Below are 21,458 nucleotides of genomic sequence, written 5' to 3' on the forward strand. Positions count from 1 at the left end.
ACACTGTGGTGTGACTGAATTCATCAGTACAAACTCAATAAATACACATTTTCTTTCCTCCCTGAATGAAGAGATTTAGAAAAAAAGAGGGAAGCATAAAATGTTTGAGGTGAAGAACAGCAGACAACCTCATCATTCTGCCTAGAGCCCAACCTGTCTATTTTTCATGCTGTCAGTTTCCAACTAGACAATCCATCAAAGTTCTCAGAAATGAGTCATGATTAAAGAAGAGATTTAGAGTGTCAGCACAACCCTCAAGGCACCCTAGACTTCAACAGAAATTCCCAAAGTTCAAACCTAGAAACAGGGTCCATAATAGGAAAAACAAAGGAACCAAAGATCTGATTGCGGTTTAACCACTTAGGTCGCATGTCAGACATGGGAACAGGTCAGTTTCATGGGCAAAAACCTCTGTGTATTACTAAGGGAAACAGAAATAATTAACTATGCGGAACAGAAAGAGCATGACTTAGAGGAGATTTCTGGCAGATATATGCATGAGCAGTGGCAAAACTGTGTTTGGAAACTTCTTAACCAAACTAAAACTAAGACCACTGAGAAAAAGAATATTTATGATTTGCAAACATTCTCTCATTTGAAGAGAAATAATTACAGCATCTAATTGGGGTAAAGGAAGAGGAGAAACTACTTTTTTTGTGATCTGCTTAAACAAAGGTCTTATTCTATGTTTATTATTTGTCCTTCATGAAAAAAGAAAGTCAGCCAAAGAGGTGAGTTTGCTTCTTGAGAATGCACTTGGACGGGCATGAGTGCAAGCATACATGCAAATGCACAGACATACGGTACGTAGACACACACACACACACACACACACACACACAGAGCCCAAGTCACCTCTTCAACAGGAACTTTGGTTGCACAAAGGTGAGGACACAGGTACGTACCAGGCTGACAAATCTCATCAAAAAGAATCCAGAGCAGCCACTCTCTCTGACCCTTGGGGCATCTTCGCAGAATTAAAAGCTGCAAAGGTCATTGACCTCATCACCTCAAGTTCCACAAGCAACTGAGGAGGGTTTAGCCAAGATTGTCAGCCAATTCAACTGGAAGTTATTAAGGGTTTCAGGGACAAAATGGACTAAATAAGTCTTAAACAAATCATGTATTAACAAATTTGAAATGAACACCACAAATAAAATCAGCTGAGCTACAAACTTAAATTTGAGAATTGGTCTAAATCCAATGTCATGCTCACACTTTAAAGATAGAAACCTTTGTGCTCTAAGTGAATATAATCTGAATCTCTGCATTCAGAACTGTAATCGCCTTAACATAATTATGGTTGTTTGCTATAACCTCTGGTCCCTAAAGAAGGAAAATTATAATTATACCACAATGGTTTACTCAGTCCTACACCTAAAATCTAAGAGCCCAATTAATCAGTCATCTCACACTTATTTTAAAGTTCCAGACAATATAAATGTATGGGAACTCTACCCACTACTCTATATTCTGTGATATTTAAGAATCAGGATTAGAACTTTTAAAAGTGTGGAAGGTAATGTCAGGGGCTTTTAAGAGTCAGAGTTGATAAAAATACTACCTCTTTTCTTAAAACCAGTTAGATAATGCAATGAAATTAAAAAGCATTCCTTATGATCACTGAGAAAATCCTAGAATCCCTTGAGTTCAGAAAGAATGTCACTCAGGTATTATATCTAATGTGCAAAAAAGGTTAAAGGAACATACTTGCCATGAGAAATGCCCAGTATTAATACTTACACAACCTCCAGCAAGGATTTCTGCTAAAAGTGGAATGGAGCCATCTCTTCTGGTAAATTTGTCCCGGACAAAATCATTAACCTAATCAGAAAGACAACATCAATTAACCGGAATTCTCAACCATTTCCTCCACTGGCATGTCATTGGTTTTCCAAGTCATCAAAATACCTGTCTCATGATAAAATAAAGAATTATCAAATGTCTACATATAAGTTGAAAGTTTTACAAATGTCTTGATAGTGTGCCAGTCTCAGCAGCATCAGCATTAATTTTTGGCTTAATGATAATCTAAACAAATGACATGTAAATTCAAAGAGAAGGAAACTTACAGTCAGTTTAATGGCCTTTTCTGGAGCAACCCCTATAAGTTGTGGTATCAGACCTACATAAACAGAGAGAAGCATTAGCAATATGAATGTACTAGACATGAATACAGAAACCCAATAAGTAATAGTTTCCCCCATATTATTTACCTATCAAACCTTTTAGGGTTTTCACTAAAATATGGAAAAATGGATTATCCTAAAAAGTCTGTACATGTATGTAATAATTATTTATGTCAAATATAATGCTATGCTTTCTTGAGGCTATAGATTCTTTTCTTAAGCATGCTTCCTTTAAAGCCTAGTTATCTAACATCTCCCAAAAAGTACCTGAGGAAGGGATGGAGCCCATGATCTTCTCTACTCCCAAACCCTGCCAATAACAATGTAACCAAATTCCCTCCCTTTACAACCAACAACATACAAACATACACAAACACTTTAGAGAAGTCAGTGTTGTGTTTGAAAAACCTCTGCAAAGCATGATGTTGAGTAGACCCAGATTTTGCCACAAATGACACTATTACCTATGTAATAGCGTATGGTGGTTTTGTTATTACAGAATACCAACTCCCATAATTTTCTCTTTAGAAAAAACCAGAATTCAGTACTCATTTATTTTGAAGGAAGCCAAAACTGCAAAGAAAAATGCAGTTTTAAGTATCATTTAATGGGTGTCTTCTACAAGCAAAAACATATGCCTCCTGCATTCTTATTTACTAATATATGTCAAACTTAAGACATTTCAAAAGAATCTTCTTAAAACAAAGGAAATCATTATTCTTAGAAAGTTAAATTTCCCAGGTTGGCTGCAAACTGGAAAAGAAAAAATATATAAACAATTCAACATCTGTAGATATTCATAAGGCTCAGCTTTCTAAAAGCACACAGATTATCCAAATTGCTGGCATACATTTTTTGCATACATTTTTTAAATATGCTAACAATAAGCATTCTATACCCTTTAAATCACCAGCCATGGGGGAGTTATGTATGTGTTTGCACACTCACTGCTGATCTTAAGCCTACTTTGAGTGATTTTCTATGAGTTGAGAGCCAGCAAGTAATCATACATACAGGCTACTGTCAGTCAAACTGAATTATCAATGACAAACACAAATCTGCACACACCTTTAATGGGTAGCAGACTGATTTAAAAGAATAAATCAGCAGATGGCAGTCTTAACTTTCTAACCTTCATGATTATGAGGCCCTATTACTTTTAATCTAACTTCCATACAACCATGTCAGCGTATGTATTTGTTTTACAACTTGCCTCAATAAGGCTCATGGAATTTTAATAAAGTACTGATTTATGTCATTTTATCACTATTGCCTGCAAAGAAATTTAAGCTAATCTGTCAACAATTTTGTCAATCATCTGACAGAATAATGGACCAGTTCTAAGCAATATATGACAATCTCAATAATCATAGTGTTCACATACAGGACTCCTACAATCTTCTCCCTGATACAAGAGTCTCTCATTTAAAGAACTGATTTTATCAGTTCACATCCTGAATAAAGCTAACAATCCCTCCACCTCTCCCCACCCCCAAACTTGCCATATCAGACCCATTTAATTAACATGGCATCTCTCCGAAATGAAATTTTCTCTAAGCGTCCATCCATTGAGAAGGCTAAACTGCGCAGTATACATCCAGGTTACTTCTAATAGGAACATTCCCTTTAAAATTATACCAAGGAGGAAGAAAGGTCATTATTCAACAAAGAAAGACTGGAGATGACAAAGGAAAAAAAAAAAACCTTAGCACCACTCAACCCTGCTTAAATTCCTCACTGAATAAAATCTAGATATGCAAGGTTTGATACACCTTAAAATAAGCATTCCCACGCACAGATCTGCATTCTGGACAACACACACCTTTTCCTATGGAGTAAGTACATGTTATACAGCTAGAATTTAGAGAGGCTAGAGTTTTGAATATTTGAGTAAAATTAACTACATGCATTCTTAGGAGCAGGGTATTTGAGCCTAGTTTGATTTGACCACTCTCTTTTCTTAGTCTATATATAATGCCAAAAATGAATATCCTCATGACCCTCTCCTTTAAATATAAGTATATCGGAGATACATTTTTCACTCGAATATCTGCAAATAACGCTAACCAGAGGTGTTTTTTTCTCCTCTCCGTGAGCAGAATCTTTGTGCAGTTCCAATCTTTCTTTCCAAGGAAGAGGTTCTAAGCCAAACAGTTCAACAGAGCTCAGAGTGAGCTAGGGATTAATGAGATCGTGTGTGCAAACAAATAAGTACAGTAAATTACATAAACGCTCTGGACTTGAACATGTAGAGAATATTTTCAAAGAATTCCAAGTGGCGCCCAAAGGGATTAAAAAATTAATCTCCCTCCCAGAGGAAACCCTAAATTCTTATGTGAAAACATGTACATGAAAGTCATTCCCTCCCTAAAAAGAACAAGTTCCTACAAAGCCCACGGGGGTGGGGAGAATTCTACAAGGGGCTGTTGCCTCTGATGCACACAGCACTGTGCTCAGCCTCCACTTGGTGGAAACATTCCCCGCGAAAGAAAATCTCTCTGCTCTTACTCAGTGCCTCTGAGCTAAGGGGAGGAAAGGAGAGAGAATGAGACCTGAAGCCAAAGGTTTTCTTTTACTCATTTTTTTAACTTCAGATGACTCACTGGAAAAAAGACTCATGAATGATCTCCTTGGAAGAGACAAACACATCTGATATCTCTTTCAATTGAAACAAGTGCACAGAGGGTAAACTCACCACCTTCAAGTAACAGCCTGGCTTCAATTTCACAAAGAAGAGGGGCATCTCTCTTCTCTAACTCTGAGAAAAGCAGCTATCTACTTCTTAGCTGTCACCCTTTATTCAACCTGCAGACATGTGCCTGAGATTCTAAGAGCACAGTGACCGGAGACTCATGTTGGGACAAACGCAGGATTTGGATTCCATGAAATATAAATATCAGGAAGAAGAAATGAAGGCCTTGTCTGCAGACTAATATTGCTAGCTACAGCAAGGATGTAAAAAGGGAAACAAGCAACAAGAAAATAAAAAGAGAGAAACAGCTCTAGTCTGACTGGACAGGCTACACACTGATTTTCATAATGATGGAGTTAAAATCTGCTGCTGGGGAGATAAAGTCACTAACTTCAGCAGCTGAGATACGCTTACTCACCCCGGTAGAGTCCAAAGAAGCCCTCATAACGCAAGACTTTCTTAAAACAGTCAAAGCTGTTTTTGTACATCAGCTCCCCAACCACTGAGCCAGTGCCGCGCTGGTTCTGCATGCGGGTCTTCACCAGGTCTATAGGATACACTGCAGTGGCTCCCACGGCTACAAACAAAACAGGTTTTAGGCTTAAACAAGAGCACAATTAAATGGAGGATCTTTAAGGACAAGAAATCTCATCTCAAAGGACTAGAAAACAAAACTCAGTTATCTATTTCTCACAAAAAAAGAGACTAAGTGTTTTTTCCTTCTCCCGTACACCCTGCACCACTGAAGGATGACAGGCTAGCAATTGGGATCCATAAATACAGCTGCTTCAGAGAACAACTGCAGTGGATTTTCAAGTCATCCCCAACACTAAATAACCAAGACTTGATTTTTTGTAACAACATGAAACTATTATATATATTTCTTTATGTTTTCCATTCAGTGCCTAAACATAATACCACTTACCCCTTAAAATAACCATATATGTTCACACAGGTAGCTGTAATTTTAAAATTTAGTTTACTGAAGCATTTTGGTAAACTAATCTTCGTTATGAGCATAATATCAGAGCCAATCTCAACATGACCTTATCCCTTTGTACAGAATTTGGTCTTTAAAAAAAAAAAAAAAAAAACGCCAGGCTTTAGAATTTTTCAGAGATTGAGAAATTTATAAAATGAATTAGAGTGTTATATTTTTCAACTGTTGAAAACCAAAACATGTTCTGCAACTTCTAAAACTGAAACTGAAAAGAAAAAAATAATAGTTTCATCAGTTCAGGCTTGTTTTGAAAAATCATAAACATTTTAATCACACCTCCTAGGTTCTTCTCCACAAAGCAACTTCAGATTCTACACATTTTCTATGGAGAGATTTAAGCCAAAAAAGTCTCCCAAATTTTGCCCAGGAGCCAGGAGGGGAGGTTCCTTTTAGCGAATAGTTAACTACAAGTCTAGATATTCTTCAAGCAGTAAAAAAGGGAGAGGAAAAAAATACAAGTAGAAAAGCCAAAGCGAATCACTTTAGGAGGTTGTTTTACTTCCTAAGGTCCTGGGATTTCTACCCCAAATCTTGATTTCCTACCTGCCCTTACCCCCAACACCATTAACACAGTATCATTTCCATTTCTTCATCCTGGTTCTCAGCGGGGTGATTAAGGTGAGGGCAGCATACACCCAGACTTTCACTTTACTACAGAGCTTTTGTCCTGAAGACAGGCTGGAGCCCAAGGGGCCAAGGCTGTGCTGCAAGTCCTCTGATCACAGGCAGAAGTCAAGAGCACTTCGGAAAGCTCTGCAGTCATGTCCCGCAGGAACAATGAACTGCACCTCTGATCTGTCTCGGTCTAGTGAGATAGTATTACACCAACACAAGCTGGGAACAGCACAGAGCCATGTCACTCACCTCCAGCAACTGAGCCCAGAGTGAATCTATAAGCAGACTCGGCTATCTGGAGCCAGACAGGCCTGCCTAAACCGTGAGATTGCTGTGGGGAGGAAAACACGTAAAAAAAATTTTGGAAAAGTATAAGGCAAAAAAAAAAGCTACGAATCAGCTATTTTAAGATTTTTAAAATAGATACCTCAATTAGCATTTAAAAACCACATCCAGCCAAATAGACACCGTTGCTTTTTTCTCCCCCATTTTTTTTTACAAGCCTATTAATAGCTGATTTGTCTGCTACTATTGGGGAATACACTATCATTCCAGAGAGGTGACTCTTTCAGGTAAATAAACATTTCGGGTATAAAATCCTTTCCCCCTTCTTTACTGTAACCAACCTAAAATTTTAAAATATTTCTAAAATGTACAAGAACTACCTTGAGGGGCGCCTGGGTGGCTCAGTCAGTTAAGCGTCCGACTCTTGATTTTGGCCCAGGTCAAGATCTCTGGGTCATAAGATCAAGTCCCATGTCAGGCTCCACGCTCAGCAGGAAACCTGCTTAAGTTTCTCTCTCTCTCCCTCTCCCTCCGCCCCTCCCCACCCCGCTTGCTCACTCACGCGCGCTCTCTCTCGCTCTAAAATAAATAAAATCTTAAAAAAACCCAACACTACCTTAATTCCTAAATCAGAAAATACTGATCATAATCTACCTTCTCTAATGACTGAAAGTCGTCCTATTCCGAGGTCCATCAGTTACTGCATCAAGATCTAATGCAGCTGGTTGTGCTATCTTCCCATGCCTCACAGACATTACTTCTTTCACCAATAGCCTCCTAGTTTGGTTTTGCCGCCTCTTATTAGGGCTGGAGAAATCACATAACTAGGACTGTTAGAATTATATTTGTAAAGCAAAGTCAAATGCTTCTCTTCGGGGCCAAAGCGAAAACGTTTAATAACGACTATTTCAAGTGCTCAGAGCCTTGGCCCCCTTATTTCTGGCTTTACAGCTCACCACTGAAGTTACCACTACTTAACTACAGTATTTCTGACCTATGTTACCGAGCATTTCCTCTCCCAGACCTATGTATTCTCCAGCTATACCTATGCAAAGAAAACAGCTGAGGGGCTTTCAAAAAATAAATTCCTAAGGCCTGGAGCTTATCTATTTTTTAAAGCCTTCATATCATTCTGCTATACAGTTAGGTTGAAAACCACTATCCTAGCCCCATTTATAGTTCCACCATAGAATCTATAATGATAATAATGCAAAAGAAAAAAACCCTATTGTGACTCGGAATATTATTTCACAGGTAATCCCACAGCATAAAGGATTGAAAATAATTGGTCTATACTTGTCTGCCAGTCTCGTTCTTTAATATTTTCTTCATGAAGACAGCAGTTATGCTCTATAAACAGTTTGAGATGAAAGAATAAAGAATAAAATATTTGGTTTATCATAAAGGAAACTTGAAACATATTACCTTGGAATAAGCTTTTAAAAACCAGCATAATAAAAATAGATACACTCATTAGAATAATTTAATGGAGAGGGAATCCATGCCTAAAATCTAAAAGAAGGGGAAAAAAGCTAGTCCACTCGGACTTGCTTTCATCTGTACAATCTCTTCAAAGCTCAATTAACCAAGCTAAATATGGCAAACCCAGATATTTACAAATAATCTGAGAAACAGCCTGTAGAAAGGTTTTATCTGCTTCTTGTTTTGTAAATTCTGTACCACAATAAGCGTGTATTCAGTTTTTAACCAAAGCATCTGATACCTAAATATTTAATGTTTGATTGTGATTTCTGTAGGCAGAGATCTTTTAAAAGCTCATTATGTTTGCCAGTATTGTAGTTCAATAAATTTTATAGTAAAAAGGAAAATAAATAATGTTTGATGAAAAGTCAAAATGAAACCCTTGGAAAACCCTTGGCAAAAAAAAATTGGTACACCATTATTTCAAATAATATCAGTACATATTTTATAAGTCTCAACTATCACAATATGCTAAATTTATTACAATCCAATTAGGTGAAAGTATACATCTATTACATACAAAACTGAATTTAGTATGTGGAAGAAACCATCATCAAAAAGGTGGAAAATTACAGAGTAGTACATTATCATGATCTTGTAGGAAATACATTTTTTCCTCCCTCTCTCTCTCCCTCCGCCCCTCCCCACCCCGCTTGCTCACTCACGCGCGCTCTCTCTCGCTCTAAAATAAATAAAATCTTAAAAAAACCCAACACTACCTTAATTCCTAAATCAGAAAATACTGATCATAATCTACCTTCTCTAATGACTGAAAGTCGTCCTATTCCGAGGTCCATCAGTTACTGCATCAAGATAATGTTAGCCCAAGCAACTACACAGCCTATCCATTTTGTTTGATTTACATGCTGCAACAAAAGTGAGCAATTAATAATTGGAAATTGATATTTTTATTTGAAATCTAATAAGGGAAAGAGTAGGATAGTTTAACAAAACCTTGAGTATAAGCTTAATTTTGATTCATTCATAGAATAGCAAAAAATGGGCCTTCCAAAAAGATAATTACTTTTTATTCTCTTTATCACTATAATAACACTAATTTTATAATAACACTAATTTTAGACTGTGTTGAGATTTATTATCTCCCAAAGGGTGAAAGTACTCTACCAAGTACTCAAGACCTGTGCCCTAATGCAGCCCTCGGGGGCCCAGTGTTTTTCAATCTTCTGTAAATAAACTCCCTTGTGAGACCATCAGGAGGATGCTTTCAGCAATTTCTGTACTAATTTGTCAGTCAGTTCCCTGTGCACACAAAGGTGAGATGGCCATACAAGAGACAGGACAAAAGACTTGCTACAGGTCTCATCGTGAGATGGGGAATAAGCAGAGCAATGGCGCAGTTTCCTGCACACCCAAGAATGATGCAACTCTCCATCATTCTTTAAGTCAACAGCTCCAGCAACTCTTTGGGATTGAACAATCCTGCCAGGAAGATTTTAAGCATCTAACCCCAATATATGATTTCATTTATAAATCATACTCATATTCCCATTGTAGTAGTAATATCTATATAAATCTAAGTAATATGGCTTATTAAATTACATAGAGTATGCATTTTAAACATATACAAAAGTAGAAATTATAAAAGAATGATATGAAATAAAATGGTTTTTTAAAAATTTTATTTTCATTTATTAATCCAAAAATCTTTTTGGTATCACTTCAATGTGTTATATTGACTAAATATGCTTGTTAGTTTTTTAAACATTGATTGAACAAAGTGAAGCTAACCAGTTAATTTTGATACTCTGTTTCAAAAATAACATAGTTGAAAACACAATGGGTATCTTCACAGCAAAGATGATGTTTTTAACATCACGTATTTTGAAGAAATTCAAGTAATGGCATTTTAGCTTAGATTTAAAAATCATTTAAAATCAATGGGGCTGTTATGCTACCTTTTAAACACACGGCAAATTTTTTTTTTTTTTAAGATTTTATTTATTTATTTGACAGAGAGAGACACAGCGAGAGAGGGAACACAAGCAGGGGGAGTGGGAGAGGGAGAAGCAGGCTTCCCTCCTAGCAGGGAGCCCGGTGCGGGGCTCGATCCCAGGACCCTGGAACCCTGACCTGAGCCAAAGGCAGATGCTTAACGACTGAGCCACCCAGGCGCCCCCAAATATGGTTTTTTTTTTAAGTTTTTAAACTCCAGTTAACATACAGTGTAATATTAGTTTCAGGTGTACAATATAGTGATTCAACAATTCCATACATTACTCAGTGCTCATGATGATAAGTGTACTCCTTAATCCCCATCACCTATTTCAGCCATCCCCCCACCCACCTCCCCTCTGGTAACCATCAGTTTGTTCTCTATAGTTAAGAGTCTCTTTCTTGGATGGCAAATATATTTTTAACTTCTAAAAACACGCACATAAAGCTTTTTTCCAAAATGGAGTTTCTCAATCACAAAACTGAGTGAAAATAAGCCTCATTCTCATAGATTGTTATTTTTAACCATGTCTCCTTTCAAAAGAATATGTTGAACTAAAACTCATAGAATAAAAGGACTATGATCCCAAATAAGAATCAAGTAACCACTAATTCTTATTCATATGAAAAGTCTCTCTTGTGTTCAACCACATATATTTTCTTTACCCTCTCTTCCTTTAAAGAATGTTTATAAGCCCTACAAAATCCTATGAAAACTGAAGGATTATAGTGTGCTTTAATTCTTAGCTAAAAACATCTCTATAAATGCCTAAATGCCTTTTGGCCTCTGCCCTTATTAAATAGCATTTTTTTTTAAAAAAAATTACAATATATGGTCAGTAAGAAGGTTTTTTCAAGCTTAGCTAGCACTGTAACTTATGGTTCACTTGTATTCAGGTATGTAAATTAATTTAATTAATGCTATGGATTTCACTTCATGAATATTCATAAGTAGAAATGCTACTGTAGCTGTCATTCCTATTAATGACTGTGTACTGAATTTTTAGCATTTAGGCTGAAAGAAAATACTCAGCCCTAAGAAGAAGATCACCTACCGTGAGCAAATGGGCCAAAGGAAAAGGCACTCTTTCCCTTAAGGTTATGATTATGATCATGAAGGTGATATTTAACAAGATTAATTAAGTGTTTTTCAAAGCAAAATAAGAGCTGAGAATCTTAACTGATTTTTAACTTGCTCCCTAAGCATATGTGTATGATAGGAAATGACTTGAGACTTCATTTGATAGTAGAAAGTTCTTGTGCTTTTGTTGTTGAATGTATCTCATTCTATAAATGAGAATTAGATAAGACAAGATCATTCCAGTGAACAAGTCAAACTACCTGCCCTAAACACGCTGCTTCAGGCTGTATGCCCACCCAGTAAAAAGAACTGCCCCTTCAAAATTGCACACTATAAATGGAGAGAAGAAAAGGAAGGAAAAGCTGACGATTTTTGTACTGAGCATACAAGGGGGGAAGAAAAAGGCTAGATTTTAATACCAACTGAAATGTAGGATTGGAATGGCAAAATAAGTCCAGGAAAAATAAAACAAAATTCTTTACCTATAAATCACAATGGATTTGAAGTCAATATTCTTGGCCTTATAAAACAAGATTTAAGTGTCTGTGGGTTTTTTGTTTGTTTTGTTATTTAGCTACCTCATGTAAGTGAAATGAAATGCTATTTGTCTTTCTCTTAGTTCACTTAGCATAATACCCTCTAGGTCCATCCATGGTGTCACAAATGGCAAGATCTCATTCTTTTTTATGGCTGAATTATATTCCTCTGTGTGTGTATGTGCGTGTGTGTGTGTGTGTGCGTGCGCGTGTGCAGGTGTGTAAACATACCACATCTTTCTTATCCATTCATCTACTGATGGACAACTGGGTTACGTCCATGTCTTGGCTTTTGTAAATAATGGTGGCCAGAGGGAAGGTGGGTGGGGGGTCGGCAAAATAGATAAAGGGGATTAAGAGGTACAAACTTCCGGTTATAAACTAAATATGTCACACAGATGAAAAATATGGCACAGGAAATACAATCAGTAATTTGCAAGCTATATTAATAGATACTAACACTGAAAATTATCTCCTTTTGAAATGCATTTTTTTTAAAAGTTCAAGAGCAAATTTTTATAAATGTACACTACATAATGCAAAATTAAATTCACTAAGCTCTATAAATATGTCAATGTCTCAATTATTTAATAAATTCATTAAATTTTATAAATCAATGAACTGGAATAAATCCACCTATTTTTTTAAAGGATCTGAGAACATTCAGTGGAAATAAACTTTGATAGCAGCAGATAATAATTTTTTGCTACTAAAGAAGCTAAACTGTAATGAGTTACAGGTGTATTTTAATCTGCAGGAAGCTTTATTCCATTCCAAGCAAAGAAAGTATTACCATAAAATGTAGATATAAAAGCAATATTTTCCATTTTCAATCTACTTACTAACTAAAAAGTTCTTGTTTATTATGTAAAGTACAACTAGAAATTGTATTTAGCTTCAGATGCAGAATCATCATTCCATGGAGCTCAAGTAGAAGAAAAATTTCCTATCAAAATTTCCCAAAGTGAACCCCACTTACATGCCTGATCTTTCACTAGCACAGATGGCTATTCACCCATGTGGCAGCAATGAAGAAAAAGCAGACTTGGGCTCTTTCTATGGCATGCCCATTTAGTTTTTTTTTCTCTCTCTCCTTGTTTCTGGTCTTCTTCCCTGTCTCCCCACACCCTTTCAATGTCTCCTAGGGCACCACAGTCTCCTAAGGAATCATGTGGGACACAGGCCTCATCTATTAGAGCAGGGAAACAGCAGGAGGACAGGGAGTAGCCCTCCTAACCTTCACCCCACACACAAAGCCATGTGACCATCACTACAACTGAGGCTGCCTCCAAGTACTACAGAAGTTAAGGGTTTCAATTTAAAACAAGACCTAAAAGGGGCGCCTGGGTGGCTCAGTCGTTAAGCATCTGCCTTTGGCTCAGGTCATGATCCCAGGGTCCTGGGGTTGAGCTCCGCATCGGGCTCCCTGCTCCATGGGAAGCCTGCTTCTGCCTCTCCCACTCCCCCTGCTTGTGTTCCCTCTCTCGCTGTGTCTCTCTCTGTCAAATAAATAAATAAAATCTTAAAAAATAAAAAAATAAAAAATAAAACAAGACCTAAAAAAAAAAAACTGTTCCATTCTACTCTTCCACGTAGTATCACAGGGTTTATTTTCCCACTAAGGTAGTATTTTTGAAATCAGAAATGGGACTGTATTAACTTTATGGGACTCAGAGCTATTGTTTAAATCATCCTTTAAGAAAAAAATGCTAATATTTTATCAAAAATGTAATAATAGTCAAGGTTTTCTTTCTGGTTCATTAATTACATAGTTTTCCTGTGTTATTATTGTAATCTATCAAACACAATCTCAGTGAAAGATTTACTTCATTAGAAGACTGTTTTACATTTTAAAAGCCCTATAAATATCAGCCCAATGATTCAAAATGAACTTAACACTAATATCTAAATGTCACTATACAAATGAAAAGACTGCTAGTTCTAGGAAGAAGGAAGTCAAGCCCATGTATGTTTGCACTCTTATTTTCCTTATCTTAATAGCTAAAAGAAAAAAAACCCATAAATTTAGTTCCCCATAAAAATACTCCATGAGGATGGGGGTAACAGTTCTATAAAGGTAATCTTTGAGCTAAGTAGAGTGTTTTTTGGAAAGTAGTTTTTAATTTTCATAGCATTCACAGGCTCTAGGCTGTGGCGTACATATGATTTCAGCATTTTTGAAGGTGATTCTATTTATGAGACGCCTCCTACCTGTCTCTGAAGTTCTGCCAGGTTGTAAGGTAAGGCCCCCTCAGCCAATGGGGCTATTCTCTCAATATCTGCCAAAGTCAAGCGCCTTCAGGCAAAAATACGGGAAAGGAAAATGGTTAGACACCAACAAACTCCTCATACCAAGATCATATTTCTTCGGGAAAAAAGGAGTGGAGAAAAGAACTATGCTTTAAAAATAGTATTTCTCTATTTACCCAGATCATTTTTTAGTGAGAAAAAAATCTCCAGGCCCAGGTTCCCACAACAAAAAGCAAAAGACCCCAGAAAAGTAATGTGGAGTACATAAATTTAATAAGACTCCCCAATGATACATAATAAAAGAACTAAAATTACCAGAAACGAAGTATAGACATTGACAGTTCATACATACTAAAGGTATTTCTTTAGTGTACATATTTAATGCGTAGGTACAAAGTACCTTGAGAAGGATAAACACAAAACTGATAAATACTGCTGGCCTTTAAGGAAAGGCACAAAGGTAGAAGAGAGACTTTTTATGGCACCCTCTTTTAAACTGCGAGTTTTGAACCATGCACTACTGTTTTCAAAAAATTTACTTAAAAATAAGTATGTTCCATGAACGAGGTAGGTCCTTCAGATCCAGTTTTGAAAAGCACGTTTTTGAAGCCATTTATTATCATGAAGGAAGCTCAGAACCTTTGCTAAAAATGTGAATTCTAGATGGATGAGACGTGGCCTGATATTTCACATCAATCACCAAAGATGGGGTGGTATGTTCAGTATCATCTCCAGCCCAACAATTCATTATGTAGCATGAAGGCAATAAATCACCCAGGTATACTCAGCTTCTATTAGTCCTCAGCTCTACAGTTAAAACCCATTTTTCAGATATTCCTACACTTAAATAACTTCTAAAGTCATCTAAAAAAAAATCTTATTACTTAATAGAGCATATGTCCCCTATCCCACAAATCCTGCCAGAGACGAAGGTTTTTCTTTTGATTTGCAAAAGAACTCTGCAAATTAAAAACTCTCAATGTGCTTTGGTTTTTTTAGTCTGTGACGTGGAGGCATAAAACATCTGAGCTTGTCCGTGATGGTAACTATGATGATAATGTCACAGGCATATTTCACAAAAATGATACCCTCTAACACATAATGATACATACTATTCAGTAAAATGACCATTTACAATGAACCAAAAAGATTATAAGACTCCTGAACATGTACTTCAGTTTATTTGATAAACTTAGGCAAATTTTCACAAGTCTCTTACATTTAATCGAGTCCAGATGAAATCAGTTTTTCCCAACCTTCTCTTACTTCTCACTCCCCCTTACTCTCATTTTTCTTCCTTCCCCCATTTCCCTCTCAGGCCCCTTAAGCTAACCTTGTTCTTTTACCTCCCTCTCTCCACCTCTTCCCTCCCTTCCCCTGCCCTCTTTTCCTTTTCCCTTTCCTTTCTCCCTTTCTCTCTGTTCATCTCCCTGACCTAAGGGTCTGTCTTCCTCTATCTCTCCCTCCTTCCCTGTTTCTCATATTGCCTATCTCTCTTGGAATTTGTAGACTGAATTAACTACTGTTAAAATGAACTAAAAGCATACCCCTGCTTTACATGTTAAAGGAACTGTCCTATAATAAATAACACAAAGAATTATTGAAATAGTTACCCTGTAGCGTTATATAAGTCTGCAAGTTGGTAGAGGATATCAATTTCTAGTGGAGTGACCTGTCCATAGCGTATGGCGCTCTGGGCAAATTCCTCTAGAAGAAAAAGAAAGTATTTTAAAATCTTAAAAATTCTTAATATGCTTCTACTTTACCAACTATAATCTGAAAGCAAAAGGCATCTTAGTATTATTTTAAAAATCTAAAACTGAATTTAAATACCTAAGTTCAACTATGTAATTCTGAAAGCTGGCAAAAGATAAAATGTTAACATCGTGAACAGCAAAAACAGATAAATTAATTTCAAAGATAAAGCAATCTCATTAGAATCCTCTCTCTTATCCTGCTTATTTGCTTTGGTCTCCAGGGTTACAAGATAAAAGAATTGGCTATTCTCCAATCACCTAAAACACCCTACTACAAGATAGCAGAAAGAATAGGCTTGCCCGTCTTTCTGTGGCAACTCTTTCCTAGAACAAACAAGCTGCGCCACACTGCCACTGACCAGTTTGACAGACTGGGCCAAGGTTCTTTTCAAAACTGTCAAAGCCACTTTTCCATTCCTGACCCCAGCATCCCATTAATTCCACCTGGATTTTTGGAGACCACTAGGGCCCAAGTGAAGCATATACACATAGCAACATACTTTCTGGATCTGGCTTCAGAGTGGTAAACTTAGATCAATCTCATGCCCTAGAGAAAGAAAAGTAAAAATACAGATTCAAATCAATACATATTTTTAAAATCTTACCCTTTGTGACTTCAACATCTTTCCTTGTGCCAGCTAGAGTGCTATATATCTTACGAACAAGCTCCATGTTATTCAGTAAGGAGTTAAATGCATTGAAGTAGGAGAAGCTAACCTGATGTGAGATACTTCCTCCAGCTGCCTAGGAAATGACAACACAAAAAGTTTAAAAAACAAATGAAAACAAAAAAAACATGCTTAAGGACACTACACTTTTCCCAAAGAAGATCCAAAGGACTCTTCATTATTAAAATGATTAACAACCAGTCCATAAATACAAAGAAAGTATCGTACTGAAACAGTGCATTTCACGCCCTCAGGGAGGTCTATGTAATTTAGGTTTTAAGGAAGAAAGCAACATCTGGAAGTTGAACTTCACGGTTCATCTACCTATAAGGTCAGAAACAACAAATACAATTATCACAGATCAAAAACAATAGTTATTTAAACAGGATTTTCAAGATCCTTAACTATGGAACTCTTGCTAGTCCAGCATAATTCAAACATCAATGTACAACATAAGGAGTATTTTTTAAACTTGTTTTTATTCCTATACACGTACACAAAAACCAGTGCTAACTGTACATTTTAAGACTATGTCACTATATCAACTTTCCTAATTTTTTTTTTTTAAAGGCCACTGTTATAATTAAGATATTTAACAATCTGTGCTGGGCTCTGAACCTACATCATGAAAGGTACAACTACCAAAAACTCCAAAAAATGTAGAGAAAATCTAGAGAGGATTTATTCACCATGAATTACATCTTTAGTGGAATGGTGCAGAAGAGGCTCATGCCTGCGGAGCAATGGGGGGCAATGCGGCCTTCATTACTTCTGCAAGGTGAGGAGGTAAGTTCTCCCTCTGCCTACCAGTTGGACATAAACTCAGAATATTTTTCATAGTTTGTAAAAGCCTAATTTCTAAGCCAGGAGTCAGAGGAACCCATATAATTGAAAACATTCTCTATTAAAAACTCAAAGAAATACTTAATGGAAATACCAGCGTGACCTTAATCATAAAGGTCTACTAAGAACAGTGTAGGTAATGATAGGCAAATGCACCCATCCCTCACATACATGCCTTAACCCAAATATAGATGATATGTGTATTAGCCTGAATTTGGATGCCAGTGACCCAAAAGCAGAACTCAAATTATTTAATACATTCCTTCAGGAATTGAAATGCCATTTGGTAAGCTGAAGCTATAATAGGTCTATGTAACCCAACTGGAAAAGATTAAATGGGTCCCCTCACTCCAAGGCACTGAGCTGAGTCCTTCCCTCTAGGATATCCCCCTACCACTACCACTACTTTCCTCCCTCTCTCCCTTTCTTCCCTTCCTTCTCTCATTTTTTGGCTGGGGTATGAGGTAAGGGTTCAGGGAGTGGGAGACGGGTGTCAAGGAGGTGAAATGTGTAGAACAAGGTGACACGCTCCATGTTCAAATTCACTGAAGAAAAAGAACAGAAGTTGATCTTTCTACCCCGGTCTAAATCAGGGATAATGATCTTCAGCTGAAACAACAAAAGCACTCATTGGCTTCCCTCCATTTAAAACAAGCAGCAATCAAAAACTTACACATAAATACAATGCATGAACAAGAAAACTGGTAAGTGAGGAAAGTTTCACCACTCTTTGTGAGGAAGTGAATGACATCAGTTTGCTATTGGTCCAGATGATTACTTTGTAGAGATTAGCAGTTTGACAGAACAAAAAAAAAACCTGTCTGGTCCATGCAGACTGAATACACAGGTGAAGGGGCAGAGAGAGGAGGGAGCCACAGAGGCTGATGCCCACATATTTCCTCCATACCTTCTGCCACGGCCATGGTTATTAAAACAGTGCAGAGGCCAGTGAAGATCCTCTAGCAAACAGCACCCTGCAGGCAACAAAGGAAGGAGCCATCTTTACAGCAAGGCTTTGGGAGCCTGGGGGGCGGAAAGAGGCCAGGGTGAAGGCAGTAGCGTCTGGGAGAGGTACTGCTGCAGGAAAAAGTAATTGCACACCCTTGTCTACAAACTCCCTTGTTTTCTTTAGTTGAACTCTATAAACGGAAATGAACAATTTGGAAATCTATGAGAGCAAGATGGTGGCTCTGATGATCTGGGGAAAGACTATTCACCATCACCCCCACCTCCCTTACACATACCTGTTTACCTTCTACAACCAAACATAAAGTTAGAATACTAGAGAGTTCGATGGGTCCAAGGAGGCAAGCCAGGACAAAATGGTTCAAAATTTTTAAGGAAATACACAATGAAGTACTTGCTTTCTACTTACTGAAACTAAGTTCTCCTCCACGAAGGGAGTGAGCATGTGAGACCGAATGGTAACCATGATGTCACTGAAATCCAGGCCGGAAATCATGCCACTTTTGCTTTTGTCTTTCAGTGCAAAGGCTTGTCTTGCGTGTTCCAACTGCAGCTCCTAGAGAGAAAAGTTAGAAATAGGACATTAGATTGGTCAAAGCACATCCCAACTGCATGTTTTGAAAAGGAAGGACATTCTTTCCCTACATGCACTTACTACAGAAATCAACACGGTAGAGCTCTGAATTTATAAAACTTTTGATTTCTTTTAAAAGGAACCTGTTTTCCTGAAAATGTACCACACACTATTCCTCAGGAAGAACGAAGCACAGCATGGCAATAAAGAAAAGGGAGGAGGAAAAAACCCTTCATTTACTTGAAAAGTTTCCAGCACTGAAAACAGTTCTGTGCTTTCCTTCGACTTTTAAAATGTACTCTCTCCTGCTTGAAGGCATTCTTATCCAAGGGTAATTTCTGAATTAAAAGTTTAGATTCATTTTCAGTATTTCAATTTAAATACTGCAATTATAATGTCTCCTTCTCCCTCTCAATGAATTAGAGACTACTTTTCAAACAATTTTTAAAAATGAACTTCGTGAGAAACTCTGGTGACTGGTAAGAGAAATACTTAGTAATTCTAACATGAAAGTTATGAATAACAAACCGATAACTAGTGTTCAGCTATCATTCTGTCTGGCTTTGAGAAGCAGTTACTCATAAACTGTAAAATAATCCAAAAGATCACTGAACTTTTAAACTATTGGGCAGCCAATTTTTGTCATAAATGATATCAACAAAAACAATAAAATGTGCCAGTAATACTCTAAATACTATAGAAAAGTCAAAACTGGAGCATTTCTGTCCTGACGACCCATAACATAATTCAAATAAATCTGTTATCACAACATAATAATGGTGCTCTTGGATGCCATTTTCACACTATTTGCAACTCTAGAAATAAAATTCATATCTAAATATATATTATTCATAGATACAATACTGCAATTTTCATTGTAATTTATTTATGCAAGCCTACAAATCAATGTTGCTTTTTCTCACATTTAAAATAGTTTTTGGGGGGGTGCCCAGTGGTACATTCAGTTGAGCATCCAATTCTTGGTTTGAGCTCATGTCGTGATCTCCGGGTCAGGCTCTCTGCTGCTTGGGATTCTCTCTTGCTCTGTCTCTGCCCCTCCCCACTGAGTGCATGTGTGTGCGCGTGAACTCTCTCTTTCTCAAATAAATAATCTTTAAAAAAAATTAAAATAGTTTTTGGCAGAAGTCTCACCATTTTACTAATTTATTTTCCTATGGGCTTGTGATAGATCAGTGGTAATTCAAAGACATTTAAATTATCTTAAGTGTTTGTCTCATAACTCATCAAACTATTTATTTGTTGTATGCAACTTTCTGTATTTGTATGATATTAAACAAAACAATTTTTTCACAATATGATTTTATTAATAGTGTGAAAGCACCAGTAATAACTGTGAACATTAAATTTCTTTTAAACATCCATGTCTTGGTTTTAATATTGTACATACTGGACTCTATAGCACTATAAGTAAATATGAAAATAGTTCCCATTTCCTTGCACAGGTATTAAGCTATAACACCATTTACAAATTATTATGGACAAGGTTACCTCTGGAATAAGTAATATACATTTGGAAACCAGAATTAAATGAATATTAAGTCAAGGAAGAAGTAGGCTATTTCAATATGCTTTAGATGTCAGATTAAAATATTTAATGTTATTTAAAACTTAATTTTCTTATTTTTTTAAAGGGACATCTTTTTTTTTAAGATTTTATTTATTTGAGAGAGAGAGAGAGCATGTGCGCACAGAGGGAGAGTGAGAGGGAAAAGCAGACTCCCTGCTGATCAGAGAGCCCCATGTGGGACTTGATCCCAGGACCCTGAGACCATGACCTGAGCCAAAGGCAGATGCTTAACCGACTGAGCCACCCAGGCACCCCATGAGACATCTTTTCTATATGTGGGTGCTCAAATGAAAACTGAGGAATGCGTCGTTTGACCAAATAACCAAATTCACATACAACAGAGTGCTTGCCGCCTCCTCTAAAAGAACCAATACATTTGCTCATTATCTCTCTCCAACAAAACAAGTTTTTTCGTTGTTGTTGTGTTTTTTTAATATTTTATTTATTTATTTGTCAGAGAGAGAGAGAGAACAAGCAGGGGGAGTGGCAGGAAGAGGGAGAGGGAGAAGCAGGCTCCCCGCTGAGCAAGGAGTCTGACGTGGGACATGATCCCAGGACCCCGGGTTCGTGACCTGACCCAAAGGCAGACACTTAACTGACTGAGCCACCCAGGCATCCCAGCAACAAAACAAGTTTTTAAGATATTTTTTCTCAGCAGGTTGGCAGGCTAGAGACAAGTATATCAAGAGTACTAAATCTTTCAATAGTCATAACTTTAAAAAATTAAATGATAACACTGAGGAAAACATCTAAACATTGTAACATCTATCATCAAACATCTAAATGTTTGGATTTTCTTGAAAAGAGCAACAGGAGTGGAGAAACTAAAACTCAACTGGTTAAGTACAAAATAAACAACCAGCATGATTTGACAAAGTTTTCTTTTCCCACTCTTCTACTTTTTTTTAAATTTCAACTCTATTGAGATAAAATTAACAAAATCATAATATATTTAAAGTGTGAAACATGATTTGATACATGCATACACTGTGAAAGGAGGCCCACCAAGTTAAGTAACACATCCATCACGTCACATAGT

General features: G+C 36.9%; 1 protein-coding gene across 4 annotated transcripts in view; it reads right to left on the reverse strand.

Annotated features, from left to right (window-relative positions):
* SLC25A12 (solute carrier family 25 member 12) overlaps positions 1-21,458 on the reverse strand; it is a 197,240-nt gene that overhangs the window by 30,344 nt on the left and 145,438 nt on the right. For all 4 annotated transcript variants that reach the window (XM_036105497.2, XM_078070993.1, XM_036105498.2 and 1 more), the window contains 8 exons: positions 18,667-18,813; positions 16,386-16,524; positions 15,637-15,730; positions 13,985-14,069; positions 6,686-6,767; positions 5,240-5,398; positions 2,073-2,125; positions 1,744-1,824 (listed from right to left, as the gene is read on the reverse strand). In XM_036105497.2, the coding sequence (XP_035961390.1) occupies positions 1,744-1,824; positions 2,073-2,125; positions 5,240-5,398; positions 6,686-6,767; positions 13,985-14,069; positions 15,637-15,730; positions 16,386-16,524; positions 18,667-18,813 (840 nt within the window). The remainder of the gene's footprint in view (positions 1-1,743; positions 1,825-2,072; positions 2,126-5,239; positions 5,399-6,685; positions 6,768-13,984; positions 14,070-15,636; positions 15,731-16,385; positions 16,525-18,666; positions 18,814-21,458) is intronic.

The sequence above is a fragment of the Halichoerus grypus genome, chromosome 4, assembly GCF_964656455.1.
Source record: "Halichoerus grypus chromosome 4, mHalGry1.hap1.1, whole genome shotgun sequence".
Classification (NCBI taxonomy): domain Eukaryota; kingdom Metazoa; phylum Chordata; class Mammalia; order Carnivora; family Phocidae; genus Halichoerus; species Halichoerus grypus.